Below are 19,235 nucleotides of genomic sequence, written 5' to 3' on the forward strand. Positions count from 1 at the left end.
TCTGCATGTCTGGAGGTGCCCTTCTCCTGTAACAGGGGAAATATGAGATTATCTGTCAATGAGGCAGAAGGTGCATACAGTGTCGCAAGACGAGCCAGTTTGCGGAGGCCGTCCCACGCTTAGCCCAAGCACTCCACTGTGCTCATTTTGGCTTTCAGAGCCTTGTAGGGATGGAACAGCACAGTTCCAAGTGGCCACAGAGTCAATTAATCCTGTTCAATCGCTAGATGTGGTTGGAACAGGGTGGGATTTAGCTAGTGATGCAGGAATTGCACCTGGGCGCATAGTGCATATAACTGCATATCTGGCGCACCCAAGCCTTCACGCGCAGGAGGCTGCGTCAATCAGCATACTTTTGGCTGTCAGCCTGCCCATGCAAGTGTGATCAGATTGGAACATAGTCTTTTAAAAAAGTGTGCGTTCAGTGGGAGCAGAATATTTATAAAGAGGTACAAACATTTCGGGAGTATTACCATCTTGGCAATGGCTATGCGGCCGGCGGGAGACAATGGTTGTTTAATCCACAGTTGGATTTCCATCTCCAGCCAGTCCATAGCTAACCCTCCATTACTCCTCCGGGTCTCTACTGAGCCATATACCCATATATCTGAGAGGTTTCACTGCCCATTTCAGGGGGTATTCAGTCTAACATAGCTCTGTTAAAGAAATTGAATTGATTTAGACCAATTTGTCTTGATTCCAGAGTATTAGCCATTTCAAACCACTTCTCTTGTTATAGGTTCCAAATTTGTCAGTGAATCATGTATGTATAGAGCCACATCATCGGCATACATGGACACAACATGGACACGACTAGGCCACGGGTAGTGAAGCCAATGCCTCATTCGACATGGTGCTGCAGTAATCTGGCTGCCAGTGTCTCCATAGCTATGGCAAATAGAATAGGGATAAAGGACATGCCTGCCTAGTGCAGCGAGTGATCGTTGTCGGTTCTGAGACGTGTCCATTAAGTCTAATGTGAGCCGTAGGCAGGGTATACATGAGTTGTATTTTCAGGCTATAGTTATGATTCAGCCACAGTGGACAAAACAATGGGAAAAGGAAAGTCCATGCAAGAGAATCAAATGTCTAGCAAAGCTGCCACTGCTGAAATGGAAATGCGACAGTGATGCATTACCCTAAATATAGTACGGAGGTTATGCGATGTGGCACATCCAGGGACAAAGCCCGACTGATCTGGGTGCACTATTAGGGGCAGAAGTGGCAGCAAGCGGTTCGCTAACACTTTTGCATAAGCTCAGCAGATTTGTCTGGTTTTTTTATAGTCACTATGACAGCCTCTCAATTCATGGCAGAAGCCGTCCCAGAGTCAGATTTATGGTACAACTCTATAAGATGTGGGATAAGTATGGAGGCGTATTCCTTGTACAATTCTGGCGTCATTCTGTCTAAACCAGGGTCATTTACCACTGGCAGGCTCACGATAACCTTGGCAATCTCTTCTGGTGTGATCGTAGCATCCAGATATTTCCTATGCCCCCAATCCAGCAACAAGAGTTGGATAGAGTCAAAGAAACTTGGTAGTGCCTCCGGATCGCGGGGGTGTATAACTGAGCTCAGAAGGTGGACATCATTTCTTGCAGCTCCGATGGTGAGGAGACCAACTGGAAGTCTGCTCCCATTAGTTCAGTCACATTTAAGGAAGAGTGGGGCCTACGCAGCAGCCCATCTAGTGTCCATCCAGGGTGGTCCCCCTAGCCATACCTTCGTGCCATGGCTTCTTTCCCCCTGGTAGTTTGCCTCCCTTTCGGCATCCTCGCGATAAGCTGTGAGTTTATCTCTGCTATCTGCTAGTGTGGCAGGGTTAGGGTTCCTAGAATAGTCTCCCTCTAAAACCTGTATCTCCAACTCCAGTTTGCACAATGAGCCACAAATCACTCGCAGTATCCCTGACTGTTTTGCAATGCATGTCCCACGTATTACCACCTTAAATGCCTCCCACAAAGTGGATGGTGACACAACCCACCCGGCATTTAGTGCAAAGTAGTCTATTATTGCAAGTCGAATTTCCTCGCTAAAGGCCACATCGTACAGCGCATGTGGGAGCAGTCGCTATGAAAAAGCACAAGGGATAGTCTGTGGGATCTCTATCGTCAGCTTCGCTGGGGCATGGTCAGAGAGCGTTTGTGGGAGGTGTGTTACTGATGTGGTCTAGGCAAGTGCATCGCTGGACAGGAGTCAATAGTCCCAGCCAGACCATGTGTTGTGATAAGAAGAGAAGCATGTGCCTTTCCACGCAGTTTGATGAGTGTGTCGCCATGCATCTATGAGTTGGTTGTATGAGATTAGCACACAGGGGTGCTGGGGGCTCACTGGTGTTGCTGTCATGCACCAGAGCAATCCAGCACCCCTTCCAGCTGTACATTAAAATCCGCTCCCCAAAGAACCATCTCTGGGCCATAATCTGCCGCCTGTCTCCAGACTCGCTAAATAAAAATTCTGGATCGTCCATGTTGGGGTCATATTTCACCACCAATATCAGTGGCTGTTTGTACAGCTTGCCAACCAGAATGATATATATACCTTCTTTGTATGTGACGGAGTGCATGGTGTGCCATGGTAACTCTTTCTTGAGTAATATCGAGACGCCATGACTGCAGTTGGAATATACAGAGGAGTGCGTCTCGCCCCACCAGTGAGCCTGTAGTCAAGGTGTAGAGCTATTAGTCAAATGTGTCTCTTGTGAAAAACACACATCGACTCTGTGGTATGCTTGGTACGCATGTACCAGGCGATATTTACGGTGTTCATCGAGGCCTAGTACATTCCAGGTCAGACAATTGATGCCATAATGTCTAAGTGTGGGTGCAGCTGTCATTGCTTGTCGTGTCTGTGTGTAAGAGGGCCTTCTGCGTCAATGTGCACAGGTCTATTGAGTGCAAAGGTGAAAGGGACACAGCAGGGTTGAGTCTTGAAGTCGACATGGCTTCCAGGATGACTGTTAGAACTGGAGGTCTCTAGTTGTCAGAGGTAGGTACCTTTGACCAAATAGGGACCCTTGCTTCTTAGGCAGGGAAAGGGGATTACACTACTGGATAACCCCTGCTAGCCTGGCGCGAGCAGACAGGCTTATCTCAGAGGCAATGTGTTAAGCATTTGTGAACACATACAACAATATTGTGAAAACACTACTGATGGACACCACACAGGTTTTATAAAAATAAGTATCCTTTATATAGACTTAATACAAGACCACAAATGACAAAAATCCACAATACTGTACTCAAAATTGACTTAAAGATGGTAGAATTAACTTAGTTCAAGTTGATGGTAAATGCGACACAGTTCTCACAAAAGTACCTGGATGCGTAACACAAAATAAACAAAAGCCTCGCAGCGTTGGAGATGCGTTGGTTCCTTGCTTCGGGGGAGATGATGCGTCACGCCTCAATGCTTGCGCAGAGTAGGGGATGCGTCTTGGGGCATGTCCTACCTTATACTTACGATGCACCCTGTCCTTGGGCCTGCCATAGGGGTGTCTGATATGAAGAAAAGGGAAGGTTTAGGGACTGGCAAGTGGGTTCACTTGGCGTCAACCTGGCAGTCACAGACTGCACACAGGCCCTGCAATGGCAGGCCTGAGGCACATTTTACAAGCTGCTTCTGTGGGTGGCACAACCAGTACTGCAAGCCTACCAGCCGCATTTGATTTACAAGCCCTGGGCACCCATGGTGCACTATACTAAGGTCTGACAAGTAAATCAAATAAGCCAATCATGGAGTCACTAATCAATACACCAATTTACAGTAGGGAGAGCATATGCACTTTAGCACTGATCAGCAGTGGTAAAGTGCCCAGAGTCATAAAACCAACAAAAACAGGTCAGACAAAATACAGGATGAAGGCAAACAGTTCAGGGATGACCCTGCAAAAAGGGCCAAGTCCAACAATGACCAACCAGAGATAATGCCTACCCACCTCCCTCCATCTTACCCAACAAGCCTCATTGTTAAGAACAAAACCACAACCATTCTCCCATCCACCCACTCCAACCACCCAAACAGGTTGAGTTATCAGATAAACCCTGAACTCGAGACTATGTAACTAGGCGTAGGAATTATCCCATGGGGGCATGGGCTCACCCAGCACGTGACCCTGTCTCAAGGATCAGGGTGGCCAAGCGAGAGCTCAGACCTCACAAGTGTGGGAGGCGTCTGGTGGCATGCAGTGCTCCATGTAGACAGAGAGAGACAAGAGCCAACAGTGCCGGGCGTCGCAGCTGCAGCCCTGCAGGCGTGGCCAGCCTCAGCAGGCCAGCACTTCTCACCTATCTTGGCCTCCGTTAGCCTGCTCATCTAGGCGCTCAGTATGCCACTGCCCAACATGGTCGGATTCAGTGATTGCCGTCTGCGATTTCACCCCTTCAGAAAGCTCTCATGACTGGGCAGGCAAGGAGGTTGTTCTGCGCCCAGGGGGTGCACTATCGGGATCCAGGTCAGGTGGGTCAGCAGCTACTCTGCAGTCTTATGCTCAACTGACCGCCTCCCTAGTAGGCCGTAAAGCAGGCCACCTCTGCTCCCCAGCAGGCTATGGTGGCTCGTGTGTGCACAGCAGGATGTCTGCTTCTTACGGCATCAGCATACTCTACATGTTATATGGAGAGCACATCTCTCTTTCAGAAAGAGCAGTGCATCCCCATACTGTCGGATTTGGTCGCTCGGCTGGCAGAGCCCACTTAACGTGCAGCCATCCTGAAGCCAGGCGAAGTTATGCCCCGTATACGGATTGTCATCTTGAATAATCTGCCTACACCATTTGCATTATATTTTTATGTTATTTACCTAAATAAAAATTAATTACTACTTCACAAGAATATGCTTATTTCAGTCGTAATCTTTTGCAGATAATGTAGCACTTGTTATCAGGCTGGAATGTTATTTTATTAGACAGCATGTACTTCTTGAGATAAATCCGGTAACAGAAGGTTGATTTTCATTTAAAGGTTTCTTTAGTATTCCCTTATTCACCAGGATGTACAATGCAATAAAGAATTTGTATACAAGACGGAAACAACTCAAAATTTACATTGGATTATGACTCATAATCCAATGTATATTTTGAGTTGTTTCACAAAAGTTCAATATGAAGGATATAACAACAGATGCGGTATCACACTAGAGTAATACATGTGGAAATGTATAGTTCTTATTACAGTTGCTCTAAATAATGTGTGCCATTCATCTTCAATCCCATTGAATTATGGAATTATGTGCACATCAAGCTTTTTATATTACCTACTGGCGATAGCCAGTAGGTAGTTATAGTTAGGACCACGTTTCCATAGGAAAACCTCAACATTCTATTTTGAATAACTTTGGCGCCGGTCGACGAATCCTCGCAAATTTTTCAAAATAGGTGGGGCGCTACGCTCCGCTCCTACCCTGAAAGTCTCGGGGGGATCCGTCAAGCGGGGGCTGAGATAAAAGGGGGGTCCCAAAACGCGTTTTTCCCATGCATTTTTCCATAGGACCTTTAGAACGAGCTACAGCCCGAACGGCTGAACAGAATTACTCAAAATTTGGCAGAGAGGTAGTCCCTAGGTCAAGGAAGTGCCTTTTGTAGGTTTGGTGTAAATCTGTTCAGTAGATTCTGAGAAAATAGCCTTTAAATCAATATATATATCTGAGCCAGCTTACGGTACGCTTACCGTACGCTTACGGTAAGCGTACGGTGGCGTGCGCGAGCGCGATTCTGATTGGCTCTTAGATCTTAGTAAACATTCGAATCGGCCGAAACCAGGAAGCGGCGGCCGCCATTTTGTCTCTCGCACTGAGAGTGATTTTTAAAATATCAAGCCCAAAAACATGTAAAGGGGCTGTTTTGACAACTCCCTCCCACATAGTCATGTTGAGGGAGTCCCCAAACATCCCCCAAGTGCAAAAACGGTTTTATTTTTTTTTCGGCAATTTCGCGGGGTACGCTTACCGTACGCTTACCGTAAGCGTACGGTAAAAAAATAAAAATAAAAAAAACACTATCCACACTTACCCCACCCCCTGTGCTTTTGGTGGCCGAAGGCCACCAAAAGCACAGGGCTTATGTTAAGGGCAAAAAACACTATCCACACTTACCCCACCCCCTGTGCTTTTGGTGGCCGAAGGCCACCAAATGTACAGGGCTTATTATAAGGGAAAAAAACTTAGCATTTAAAAAACCGTACTAATTCACTGAAAAAACCATAGGTTTCACACACGTTATAGTTAGGAATTAGCATTTAAAAAACCTTGCAAATTCACTGAAAAAACCATAGGTTTCACACATGTTATAGTTAGCGGAAATTTTACTGATAAAAAACCAGTGAAATTCCCCCGTTATAGTTAGCGCAGGCAACTATAACTCACGCGACTGCAATCTTCTGCTGATGACATATGTGTCTTTATGAAAAAAAAATATTTGTAATATATGTATAGCTAAAAATGTATGGAAGAAGACATGGGCAAATAAGTGTCTAAATACAGTATTAGCATCAGCAGAGGATTGCAGTCGCGTGAGTTATAGTTGCCTGCGCTAACTATAACGGGGGAATTTCACTGGTTTTTTATCAGTAAAATTTCCGCTAACTATAACATGTGTGAAACCTATGGTTTTTTCAGTGAATATATATATATATATATATATATATGCATATATATATATATATATGTGATTTTAGAGTTAGGTGTAACATTTTGAGTATAAATATGTTATGTTTTAACGTACATTTTCAACTAACTATAACATCATTTTAACCTTTGTTTTTTTCAGTGAATTTCTAAGTTTTTTTTTTTAATGTAAAGTGAGATACCATAACTAACTATTAAGTCACTTGAACTTTAGTTTTTTTCCAGTGAATTTCTATTTTAAAAAAAAAAGAAAGTAAGATTTGATTACGTAAATATGCAAATCCCTTGACACACCAGGCCTTTGGTCATGCAGGGCATAGGCTTATACTGCCAGGCCCTGTACCTAAAACCTCATGGGCAGCCAAACCTGCACGGTGCACGCGTTCCTTTTTTCCCCAACATTTTCTCGATCCTATGACAATCTTGGGGGGCCAGCACATTCACCTGTGCTACCTTGAGACTCAATTGGAAGTCCAGAGGGCCATGCTGGCTCCAAAAGACTCCTGCGGGATCAGAATGACCTAAAATCTGTTATTTTCTCAAATTTGACCCCATGGGGGGTACCTCATTGACTTCCCCTACAAGGACCAGGCAGTCAGGGTATCCATACCCTGCCCCCTCATACCTTAATTATTTTTAATTTTCAGGACACAAGCACCTAGTTCCCGAGTTCTGCAGTGGTGGCCGCACCATTTCTGTTTGTATTGTGGCCCGTCATTCAGAGCAAGTGCTCTTTCAGGACTAGCGGAGAAAAAGTAATAATGACTAATTGTTCAAATGGACTTACAAATATGAAATTGCTCAAAGTTGTTCATTTTTGGCTCACTGCTCCTTATATTGCAGAAGCACATAATAAGACTTGGGGGCATATTAGCAACAGACGGCGATAATATCGCAAAGCGCGCGTAGCGCTTTCATATTTATTGCCGTCTATCGCTGTTATGTATCGCCTGGTTAGCGTGTTATTTACAACGTGTATAACCTAGGTGATAAATAATCCAGCGTTAGCGCAAAAATGGGCCGACATCGCTGGAAAACCAGCGATGTTGCACCCAAAACGGAGATAGCCTTGGTGATACGACCCTGTGGTCGTATCACCATAATCCACCTCCCATGTTAGCTATGCCTTAGTCAGGAATTTAACAGATGTTAAATTCCTGCGTTAAGGCATAGTTAACAGGATTTAAAATATCGCTACCCCTCGTTGATGATATCACGAAGCTGGGGTAGCGATATTTTCCCATGGTGTTTTGTCAGGCACGCCTCCTTTGCATCTCATTAGAGATGCAAAGCGAGGTGTGAACAAAACGGGAGTTGAAACAAGGAAACACGCGGCGATAATGTCACCAGCCCTTGATGATATGCCCCTTGGATTTTAATAGTTTGGGTTCATAAGGGGACAGGAGAGATGTGAAAACTGAAATACAAGTTAACCCATTTATAACCTGATATTTTTCTTATGTTATATTGTTAAGGCAAAAGGCATGTACCCTTTTTAGAACATGTTTAACTCACCAGATTTATCTTGTAAAATCTACCTTTAAGTACCTCCCACAAACAGCTAAGAAAAGTTGACTGATCTTAGTGCATAAATTGTATTGTAAAATATGGTATTTTATTGTACCCTCAGGTAGCCTATCGGCTTTTTGAAGACATGAGACTTTTTAAAACATTTAACATTCCAGTGAGGGAATTCATGAACTACTTCCATGCACTGGAGAACGGCTACAGAGACATACCTTGTAAGTAATATCGATTAATAAATCAACTGTTTTGATACAGATAAGAAAGTCACATACAGTAGCATACAACACATAGTCAAATATACTGTAAACTATTTAGAAATATGCCTTTGTTCTTTTGCTGTTAGCCACCCTCACATTTTCACTGTATGAAATATTTAGAGAATTTTTTTAACCATATGATAATGTGCCTCTGATATTGAGCCCTTACCAACTTCTGCCAGTTGTACTGCTGCTTATGTGAAACTTGTTTATTCTCTCCCTATAGTTCCTAGCCAGATGTTTACACCATTGAATCCACTAGGCAATGCAAACTATTTGCCAAAAGATAGTCTGTAGGTTGCTAGAACAAACATGCAGATACCGAGGAAATTGAGAAAGCTTACTCCATGCACAGGCATTGATTTCAGTGTCTTTTTTCTACCAAGAGATGACATTTAAATGTACCCCTTTGTGATTTTGACTAATACAAAACCATGATGTTCATCAGAATAAATAGAGTAAGTTTGTTTGCCAAAATACACATTCAGAGTTTTTAGCACCACCAGTGTTTGATCATTTTCTTTTTTAAATGAATGCACTTTTGGCTCTGACCACTAAAACATTTGTCAAGTTTAACATTTCTTTTTTTTTAACATCAGTGTTTTAAAAGCTTGTGCAACATTTGTTAAACAACATACAATAACCTGAATACAAATGAGGTGGAATAGCATATATTTTGGACTGTTAGATAGAAATTTCTAAAACTCTTTTTGTAGTTGAAATGGCGATTTAACAACTGCACAGAAAAATTAAAGAGGCATAAATAAGGTCTAAAATAATGATTTGAATAAGTTCAACATTTGTTAGCGTTTTGTAAAATAGGCTGAATTTGAATAAATATATTTGACGTTTTATAAGATTTTTAATTGTTAGCTAAGATATCTAAAATCAAATTACATGATTCTGAAATTAAAATGATCTTTTTAACTAATAAATATGTTGGCCAAAATATTCCAACATTAAGAATTATTTTAAGGAATTAGTGTGTAATTTAGAAATATTTATACTAGTGAGACAAATATTTGTGCAAAGTTATCCTGATTTTTTAATGTTATAATTAAGGGGATGTTAGACCTGGCATTGTTGGTGTGGTTTACCCCCTAACATTTTGCCTTGAGACCTCAATTTATGCTGAATTCATTTTAGCTGGCCTTAGGATTCTGAACGCTTTTCCACTGCTAACCAGGGCTAAGGTGCTCCTTAAAACATGGTAGAATTTACTTATACTAAATCAGCACACTTACTTTACCCATAAGACCTTAGTAGAATGGCATTATCTGTGCCCAGCACCTGTAAATTAAATGTTACTAGTGGTCCTTTGCAGCCTGTGTGTGCAGTTTAAAAACTGTCATGCCGACCTGACAAAGAAAACCTTTTGCCAGGCTCAACTCTTTTTTTTAAATGCATGTAATTCACCCGCAGGGTAAGCCCTGGACAGCCCAGAGGGCAGACAACTTTGTATTTGAAAAACGTTTGACATGTATTCTTCAGTTTTACATGTCCTGGTAGTGAAAAACTTGTAAATGCATTTTTCACTACTGCGAGGTCTACCTTTCCCAGAGGATACCATTGGGATTACCTTGATGCATTAATTGCCAAATGGGAGCAGATCATGAGCTCATGTTTGGTGTTTTTGGAATTGTAATGAAAAATCCTAACTTATGTGAGAGTCAGACTTTAAATTACTATTTTGAAAATGCTACTTTTAGAATGTTTTGTACACAAACAAGATCTAGCTGTAATATTTAATCAATTTATTTTTTAGAATCAAGGACAAGAAAAACAATTCATCTTAACCCGTGAATTTAATCACAAACCTTTCATTATCATTTCAACACATATGATAGACTTTAAACAAATCATGAAAAGGGACCACTTCCATCATCAAACATGCACCCAGGCTACTGCTGAGCCTCCTTGCTCCCTTGATCATTCTGTTGTTTCCACTCTTGCAGTGACCTGTAGTTTTTTTATGAGTTGCACAATTCTGTAAGGCGTGAGCTCCTGGAAAGGGGCATAAACAAACCTCATAAAGACCCTTTAGTCTGTCCATTGGGGAGTGCATGAGTTTCCCAATCCAAGATGGTGCAGAGTTTTTCAATGTGATGTTGGTTGCTGGTTACAGCATATGTCAAGAATGGCTTTATGGGACAAGAATGCGTCACAGCACATTTTCTTTCACTGAATTGTTTTGTCAAGATTTCTGCTCCTTGCTTCTATTTTTGTTACAGATTTTTGTGTTAGGTGTGTTATATCTTTACCTTTATGAATTCTTCTCTTGGCATTTCAGAAGGAGTTTGTTGCCTTGCTGGTATAGCCAGTGCTGTCTTCATCTTCAATCATGAATTAGAACATTGTCGAATGAGGCCCCTTTGCTGGTTTTTACTCCTAATTGAGACCTGCTTACTCTTCTCATGAGTATATCCAAAATACTCAGTAACTACTCCCCGGTCTTCAGCAGAATAAATTACTGCAATTTTCTTTTTGCTGGCCTCTCAAACTGTTCCTATGCACCTCTACCCATTATTCTCAACTCTTCCACTCCACCTCTGAGTATTAACACCATACCAGTTGACTCACTGCTAAGACTAAGGCCCTATAAAAACTGATGTACTCAAATCAATAAACAACTTTCCTCTTAGATATCTCTCTTGCAACTTAGTATGCTACACACCAACTTGGAGGTTCAAACCCACCAACTACAACTTTCGGGCAACTCCTGAATAATCCTCTGCTGCCTCCAAATTGTGAGGTTTTTGCCTCCTATGTCCACAATACGAACAACTCTCTACCACCTCACATCCTTTGCACATACCCAGTCCAAGAGTTAAAACCACACTCAAAAGATATCTGCTGTGATATGAAAACGAAAATGGATAACACCCAATAAATGTGTAATATTTACATAGTATGCCTAATATGTGTTTCTTTGGCTAGTAACCTTATACGGTCCTCCCTATATACTTGTGATGTACTGATACATAACAATAGGGTATACCCAGTAAACAGCTGGACTAGGGCTAATATTGGTACATACAACAAGTGGTCCAACTGACTGTTGAACTTTATATGAAGCGTATTAGAGGACACCCCACAATAGTTGAATAGAACAGTGACCAGGTTGACTTGATGATCAAAAAAATGTATTGTATGGATAAATCACAAGTTCACAATTTAAATAGTTGTGCCAGAGGTGACAAGGTGAGTAAAGTGCTCAAGGACATGCTCGTGGAGGGATGGGGATGTGAACATAAATCGAGAATATTTGCAATATATCACTAAAATGAAAGCGACTTGTCTAACAGAGTATAAAATCTGACTAGTCAACCCAAGTAATACGGTGGACAGGAATGGTAGCTATTTAATTAAATAGACAGTGAATCTTGCAGAGGGCTGCAAAGTAGTGTAGAGCTTTCAGATATTTCATGCAGGCATAGCCTATGCTTTCACTGAGAATTATGCATTGGCTAAAGTTTGCACTGATAACAATATACAAACTTATTTATTTTGGTGGATAGTTTTATTGTGTGGGTTTAGGAGAAAGTGCCTTTTTTGCATGTTCCCCCCCATTTTTTGCTGACTGGCATTGCTGGCTTTTGAACACTGCCCAGTCCTCAATGTTTGCACTCTCACCCCAAAAATATGGTAAAATTGGTTAACTACTAATTGACACATTTATCTTGGAAGTAGTGTCATACTTTATGGTGCAGGAAATACACCAATGGCTAGGAAAAGCTATGTTACCTGTGGACTACAGCACGTGGTGTGCCATTTACTAGGTCCACAAATGAAACAGGGCTTCACTCCCACCTTTGTGGCGTGACTGCTGTAGCTTATAGGCCTGCAGACACACCTTTCAAAATAACCCTTTTTCATAGGAAAGAACTATTACTTTTAAGTATTAAATAAATCACCACTTAGTAGACCTCATAGCCCACAAGGTAGGGTGCCAAGTATTTAAATGGTACATGCTATAATTTAATGTTGGCATTAATGTCTACAATGTGTAGCCCCAAAACAATTTTCTCTGTAAAGAGTTGTAGCTGTCATATGATAAAAACTTAGTTCAGAATAAAATAATAGCCATGCTGTTCCTGGTTTGGGACAATCTACTAGAATAATTCAAGCACTATTTTGAATGTTTGTTAAAATACATGTATGAGGTCAAGTCAGATTTTAATGAAAATTTGAGGGACCAGGGGGCATATGTATCAACATCTCCATTTGCGATTCTCAATTAGCGATTTTTTGAGAATCGTTATTTGAGAATTGCAAAACGGGATGTATCTAAAAATTCGCACAAATTTTGCGAATTCTTTAAATTCCTTAATTGCGATTAGCAAATTGCAAAATCGCAATTAAGGATAGCTTCCCATTCATTCCTATGGGCCAGGAGGCCCATAGCAATGAATGGGAAGTCTTTCTCAATTTGCGAATCGCTATTTGCTAATAGCAAATTGAGATTATTTTCAAAGGTGCAAGGGTGTCATGATGACACCCTGATGCACCCCTGAAATCAGCATGTGTGCGCATATGGCGCACATACATGCCCTAAGGGCATGTATGTGCGCCACAGGGCACTTTGAAAAATGCCTAAAATTGCATTTTTCAAAGCAATCGCAAATTACCACCAACTTGAAGTTGGTGGTAATTTGTGATTTCTTAAGGAGAAATCGCACAACTTGGGTGCGTGTTACATAGCATTTAAGGAATCGCAATTTGCGATTTCTTAAATGCTTACGCAAACTCAAGAAATCGCAAAATTAGCGATTCCTTAAGAATGCGCTGCTGAAATGTCTCATACATCTCATTTTGCGATTTTGTATTCGCAAACGCTGTTTTTTTACGATTCGCAGCGTTTGCGAATACCAAATCGTTTGATACATATGCCCCTTTGTGTTTTAAAAATGTCACATTGTGTCTGCCTGAGCCTCCAGTGGGCCAATTAGCATTAGCCTCTGGGAAAATAACGTTGCCAGTACTTCACTATAGTAATGTGTGAGACCTGCTCCTAGCGCAGGAACAATGGTTTAGGCCATTTCACAGGTACACCTGGGAATGAGGTATGTGATGGATATTAGCTGTGAAAGGAAAGCTGGGGAGGATCCTGGGATATCATACACATTTATAGGGTAATTCCTGAGGAAGGGCATGTTTTTGGTCTTTAGGCCCTCTGTAGGCAGGTGGGCACAAGCAAGGTGGGAGGGGGAGCTGGTTACAGAACCAGTTTGGTGTAGCTGAGGGGGAGGAGACTACTCATTTACTTTAACACACCCTCATCTGTCACACAGGCTCCATTCAGGAGCAGAAGGTGTGTGCCATCTTGGATTTCCGTTACAATATTTCAGTGTGGCCCAGGAACTTTTTTGTCATTGGTTAGCGGGTCCCCATAAGTTACATCCACCCAATGGCTAGTACATCCTACAAAAGAAGCACCTGACCTCCAGCTCAGCAGAACACAGTCTGGACCTGCAGAACAGAAGGGGATTCAACCTGCTATTTGAATCCTGTATGGAGACCTGAAGTGCTGTATCTGCTCCCACTTGTACACAGGATTAAGAAGTGGGCTTCAAGGGTGTTGGAAATGGGGTTTCTGGTTGGCTAGGGTATGCACCTAAGCAAGGCAAAACCCACCACTCTAGTCAGGGCAAAGGAGTTGCGCACTGAAGATAACCCCTGCTCACCCCTTTAGTATCTTGGCAGGGAAGTGAGGCTTATCCCAGAGGCAATGTGAAAAGCGTTTACGCAACATACTCACACAGCAGTGAAACACTAGGCACACCACAAAAGAGACTTCACACAATGTATAGAAAAATATCTGTTGTATTATTCATCAAAACACATTAGATCACAATCACATATATCACTGTGCCACTAGGCACTTGTCATGACTTACCATAGGATCACATAAATCACTTGGCCAATTGGGCCATTGTCATAACACATATAATGCACCAAAGCAGTGCTCAAAGGATGCACAGTGTACCAAGTAGCATAAAGACATTATGCATAAACACCACCAACAGTGCACTTTAGTAACCACTTATCAAGTGCACACCTCATAAAAACATCATGCCCACATTAGCCATACCACCATTACATCACTGTACCCGTGGTGGAAAACCCTGACAATATAACATTGAGTACATATTCACATCAGGGCATATAGTGAGCAGCAACAACTTAGGACTGAGCTCCTGGGCTCCTTGTACCCACTATTGGGTAATACCCTCTAGAGTGCCGGACACAGCAATACTCTTACAGTTAACACTGCGATATCACTGGGGATTCCTTAGAACCCGGCGACAGTCTCCGCCGAGGTCTCACCCCATCCTCCCATCAAGAACCGGTGCCCTCAAGTATGCGGAGGTATGGAGTGGGGCACACACTGTTCAATTTGGCGGGGCAACCTCCCTTGGCCACCCAATTTATCAACAATTAGATGGCAGCCAACCACGAACGTACTGGGCGGCTGCCAAAAACAAGGCAGACACAGGCCCTTGTACTCACAGGGGATTAACAGGGGGCTGCGGCGAAGCAGCCCATACGACGAATGCCACCTTCCCTCTTGCCATAGCCCCAGCTTCCTCAAGGAGGAAGACTGCCTTCATTGGTGCCTGCTCTCCACTCTTGTGCTGGCAAAAAGCCCCCGTTGGACCAGGGCCTTTCACCCTGACTCTTTGATCTGCGGCTGCCTGCAACCACACTGTGCAGCCGCCGCGCATTGAGGATAAAGGGGGGTGGAGATCGGAAGAACCCAGAGCAAAATCGCGGTCGGCTGCTTCTCTTTTGCCCAGCTCTCCTCTTTGGCTGGGCCCTGCCGCCACGGGGATGTTTCTGGGCCACACAAAGGATTTCCCGCACTGGGATTCCTCGTCGTCTCTGCAGGGTTTTGCCCACCCGGGGCCACGTAGTAGAGCCCCAGCTGCCGCAAGCTGATAGGGGAACCTGGAACACCAGAGGGAGGGGGAGAGCACCTCCTTGGCTGTAGCTCTCCCCTCCTGTTGCTCAACCTCTGCGGGGGAAATGCAACGGCACACTCCTTCAGGAAATCACCAGGAGCAATCAAAGTGCCAATGCTCTTCCCAAGTGGAGTGCACCACCAGAATTCACAGCACTTCACCGCCCACTGTGTGTAGAGCACTGGGTTGTATCAGCAAGGTGCAAGCAGGCAGGACAGCACGTGAGGTCCTCGGTGCAGGGTAACAAGTCCATACTTTAGATGGGTCCAGCCCCTCAGCAATTCCTCCTGGCAGTCCAGCAGCCTTCCTGATAAAAGTCTACACAGTGTCTTCTCTCCTTTTCATGGGGTCACAGCCCCTGTACTTATAGTACTAGTGTATTTGTTCTGGGTGGCACTTCAACCACTATTGAAGTGCACAACATCCCCGTTCATATTTTCAGCCCAAGCCCCAGACACACCACAGGGGGTGGAGCCAGCATTGTGGAAGGCAGGCACAGCCCTATTCAGGTACAGGTGCTACTCCTCCCACCACTCCAAATGCAGAGCAGGCCTATTCAGGTGCAAGGGGAAACTCCTCCTGTTACTCTAAATTCGGCCATGGTCCATTCAGCCTAGTGCTACGTCAACCTGGAAAGGCAGGGCACACCTCAAGCCACCCAGGGACTGGCTGGAGTGAATGCACATCCCCTCTCCCCTGTCAGTCAGAATCAGATGGTCCATACACATCCAGGCAGGGCACAAAGACACATAGCACGCCCACAGAAATGCCCACATCTAAAAGCAGCATTTCTCAAATAGTAATAATAAATCTGCTTTCACCAATAAGCAGGATTTCTCACTACTATTCCAAACATACCAAACATGGCCACGCTACCCCTCTCATGTCAGGAATTACCACTGAAACACATATCAGGTAATCCACAATGCAAACCATGCATAAGAGGGCAGCCTCACAGCAGTGAGAAACCAAATATGTTGTTTGTTACTACTAGGACATGCCACACAGTTAAGTCACTTGCCCTACCTTTTACCTACATCACACCCTGCCCATAGGGCTAGCTAGGGCCTACCTTAGGGGTGAAATGTAGTAAATGAGAAGTTACAGATGTGGCAATGACTTTATATGCCACGTCACGGCGGCAGTAAACTGCGCGTGCAGGCCCTACAGTGGCAGAGGCCTGAGACAGGTTTGAAAGGCTACTTCTGTGGGTGGCGCAAGCAGCACCGCAAGCCCACCAGTAGCATTTAATTTACTGGCCCTGGGTATATGGGATACCATTGTACAAGGGACTTATAGGTAAATAAATTATGCCAAAAAGGTGTAGACCAACCGTACCAAGTTTACCAGAGAGAGCACACGCACTTTAGCACTGATCAGCAGTGATAAAGTGCCCAGAGTCATAAAACCACCACCAACAGGTCAGAAAAAAATGCAGGAGGAAGTCAAAAAGTTCTGGGATGACCCTGCAAAAAAGGGCCAAGTCCATCACTGGGTCAGTTGGCTGACCTCTTGTCTGGCTACATGGAAACAATAAGCTTTTCCCTGATGTTTCAGCTGACTAGTTGCAACCAGACTGGACCCTGCGGGTGGCCTGTGTTGGAGTGAGTCCTGACCCATATGTGCTGTCTCCAAGGTCCTTTAATCCTTAAACATGTCCAAGAAGAGCCCCTTAGAAACTCTGTAAAGTGGGGACGTAGAAGGTTTTTGGAGTTCAAAGACTTTGAGAGTGTCATTAGTATTTCACAGCAAAGATGTCTGATTTTGATGTGATTTCATCTGATATTGCTTCAGGCTTTCCCCGCTGGAGGAGCTCCATAAAAAAAGAGTAGTCCGAAATTGAATGTTATCGTAGTCCAAAACAAAAATCGCAGCAGCACATTGCACCCATGAGGAGACTAGCCTGCACTAACATTGACTCAATCACAACAATCTTTTGTAACACTCTAGAAGTGTCAAGAGGCCTATCCCAGTGTGCTCTGGGAACCAAATGAAGAGACTGAGTTAGCAGTTCATTGCAGATTGGGATGAAATGTGTCCCAAATGTCCTTATGTCAGGTAGTGGGTTGTATATCTGTCCCATATTGCTCTATCATTTCATGGTAGTAGGTGATGTCTTTAAGCCATTGAGCTGTTGTGGATGCTGTCCTTTGCATCCACACCATTGCCACTCTTCTTTTGGCGAAAACAAGAACCATGGACGCTCAGAAGCAAATTGTGGTGGATAGTGCTCACATGTCTCGTAATAGTGTGATCTGGGGTGAAGGGTTAATCGACAGCTCCGGTATATCACTCCTTGCATCGAATACCCCCCACCAATATAACAACAGTTTGGGACACTTCCAAGACATTTGGAGAAAAGTAGCGTTATGAAGGCAGCATCACTTACATTCAGCATGGCCTATATTTTCAAATTTAGCCCGAAGGTGTTTATCTTGACCAGGCGAAGGCGTATAAAATATCTACCTGAATCAAGGACTTCTCACTGAATTTCTCCCGCTCTGAGCTTTTCCTCCCAAAACCAACAGCTTCAGCATGACGCCATCCACTATCCAGCTTCAAGAGGACTTTAGTGGATATTGCCTGCTACTTTGCCTGCTGAAGGATTTCAATTTTCATTTCAGAGAGTTTAAGTCAGGTGGTAAAATCTTTGACTGGGAAACACCCGCTTGCTGTATCCAAACCACACTCCATTACCATCAGCTTGAAATAGCACCTAATTTCTGGTCAACTGCAAACAGTGACTACTGATTGGTGATTTACTTTTTCTTGGAGCTTTATACCTTACATTTTTAAAAATTCACTTCTCCATTTGCTGTTATTGGATGTTTGTTATTTGGTGTTATTCAACTCAATACATTTTTCTCTATTCTTCTAAATTGATTGTGAGATTTTTATTGTGTTGTGTTTTGCCTTTTTTACTGTTTTGTTACTGCTGAATGCTATTCACATTTCTTAAGTTAAGATTCTCAGCTCCGCACCATACCTACCAAGAGGGTTGAGCCCAGGATTACATTCTTGAAACTGTATTTTACTGTGGCCTTTTTGTCTTATCGTCTCATCCATTGTGGTGGAGTCACATCCACCCTAAATAACAACCACCTTTTTTTTGCAGTGTATGTGGGTGAACTCTAGAATTGTGATCTCTAAGATATGTCTCCATTAACTTATGACAAGTATTTGGATTTTTTCTACTCTTCACTTGAGAGGTCATCTAAGACCAACCGATCTTTGTTACCTGGTGCACAGCAGACTGCCTTCCATATTTGTATCCCCCCACTCAAGTCCAGCATAACATTGCTGCTGAAAATCTTTCTGCTGACAGGATGGGAGTACTATCATCAGAATTGTAATATCAAACAGAATGATACATCATGTCTGCCCATGATACATTATTTGTTTTTTTCCTAGAAACAAGCCAACAAAGAGGAGGTATATTTCAGAGAAATAAATATTCAGTAGTTTTGTGGTCCATTGGTTATTATTTCTTCCCAAGTCAGCCAAATCCTTATAAAGGACAGCAAAAATATGGGTCAAAAGACTGTCCCTAATTAGGGTGGGCCTTTTATGCATTGGCTCTGTGGCCGTGGGGTGGATGGGTAACTGGATCACAGGTTTCAACAGCAGAGCCAGCTGATGCTCCACTATCATAAACTTTACAATCATTAAAGGAAATCTTACATTTGTACTGATGAAACCAGGAAACCTTTGTTAGAGCAACGAGATAAGCTTGCTGAAAAGGATGATATGTACTGAATGTGCCAAAGTATACATTGACTAGGGATCACAGCCTCCATTCTTGACTGTGGTATGAAGGTCATTCAGTGCTGATAGGTGTTTAGTTTCTATCTTCTGCCTGGGGCAT

The 19,235-nt window shown here is 43.2% G+C and overlaps 1 protein-coding gene across 3 annotated transcripts in view; it reads left to right on the forward strand.

Annotated features, from left to right (window-relative positions):
- PDE3A (phosphodiesterase 3A) overlaps positions 1-19,235 on the forward strand; it is a 1,085,163-nt gene that overhangs the window by 945,777 nt on the left and 120,151 nt on the right. For all 3 annotated transcript variants that reach the window (XM_085652713.1, XM_085652714.1, XM_085652715.1), the window contains one exon: positions 8,255-8,366. In XM_085652713.1, the coding sequence (XP_085508839.1) occupies positions 8,255-8,366 (112 nt within the window). The remainder of the gene's footprint in view (positions 1-8,254; positions 8,367-19,235) is intronic.

Source organism: Triturus cristatus, chromosome 4_1 (assembly GCF_964204655.1).
Source record: "Triturus cristatus chromosome 4_1, aTriCri1.1, whole genome shotgun sequence".
Classification (NCBI taxonomy): domain Eukaryota; kingdom Metazoa; phylum Chordata; class Amphibia; order Caudata; family Salamandridae; genus Triturus; species Triturus cristatus.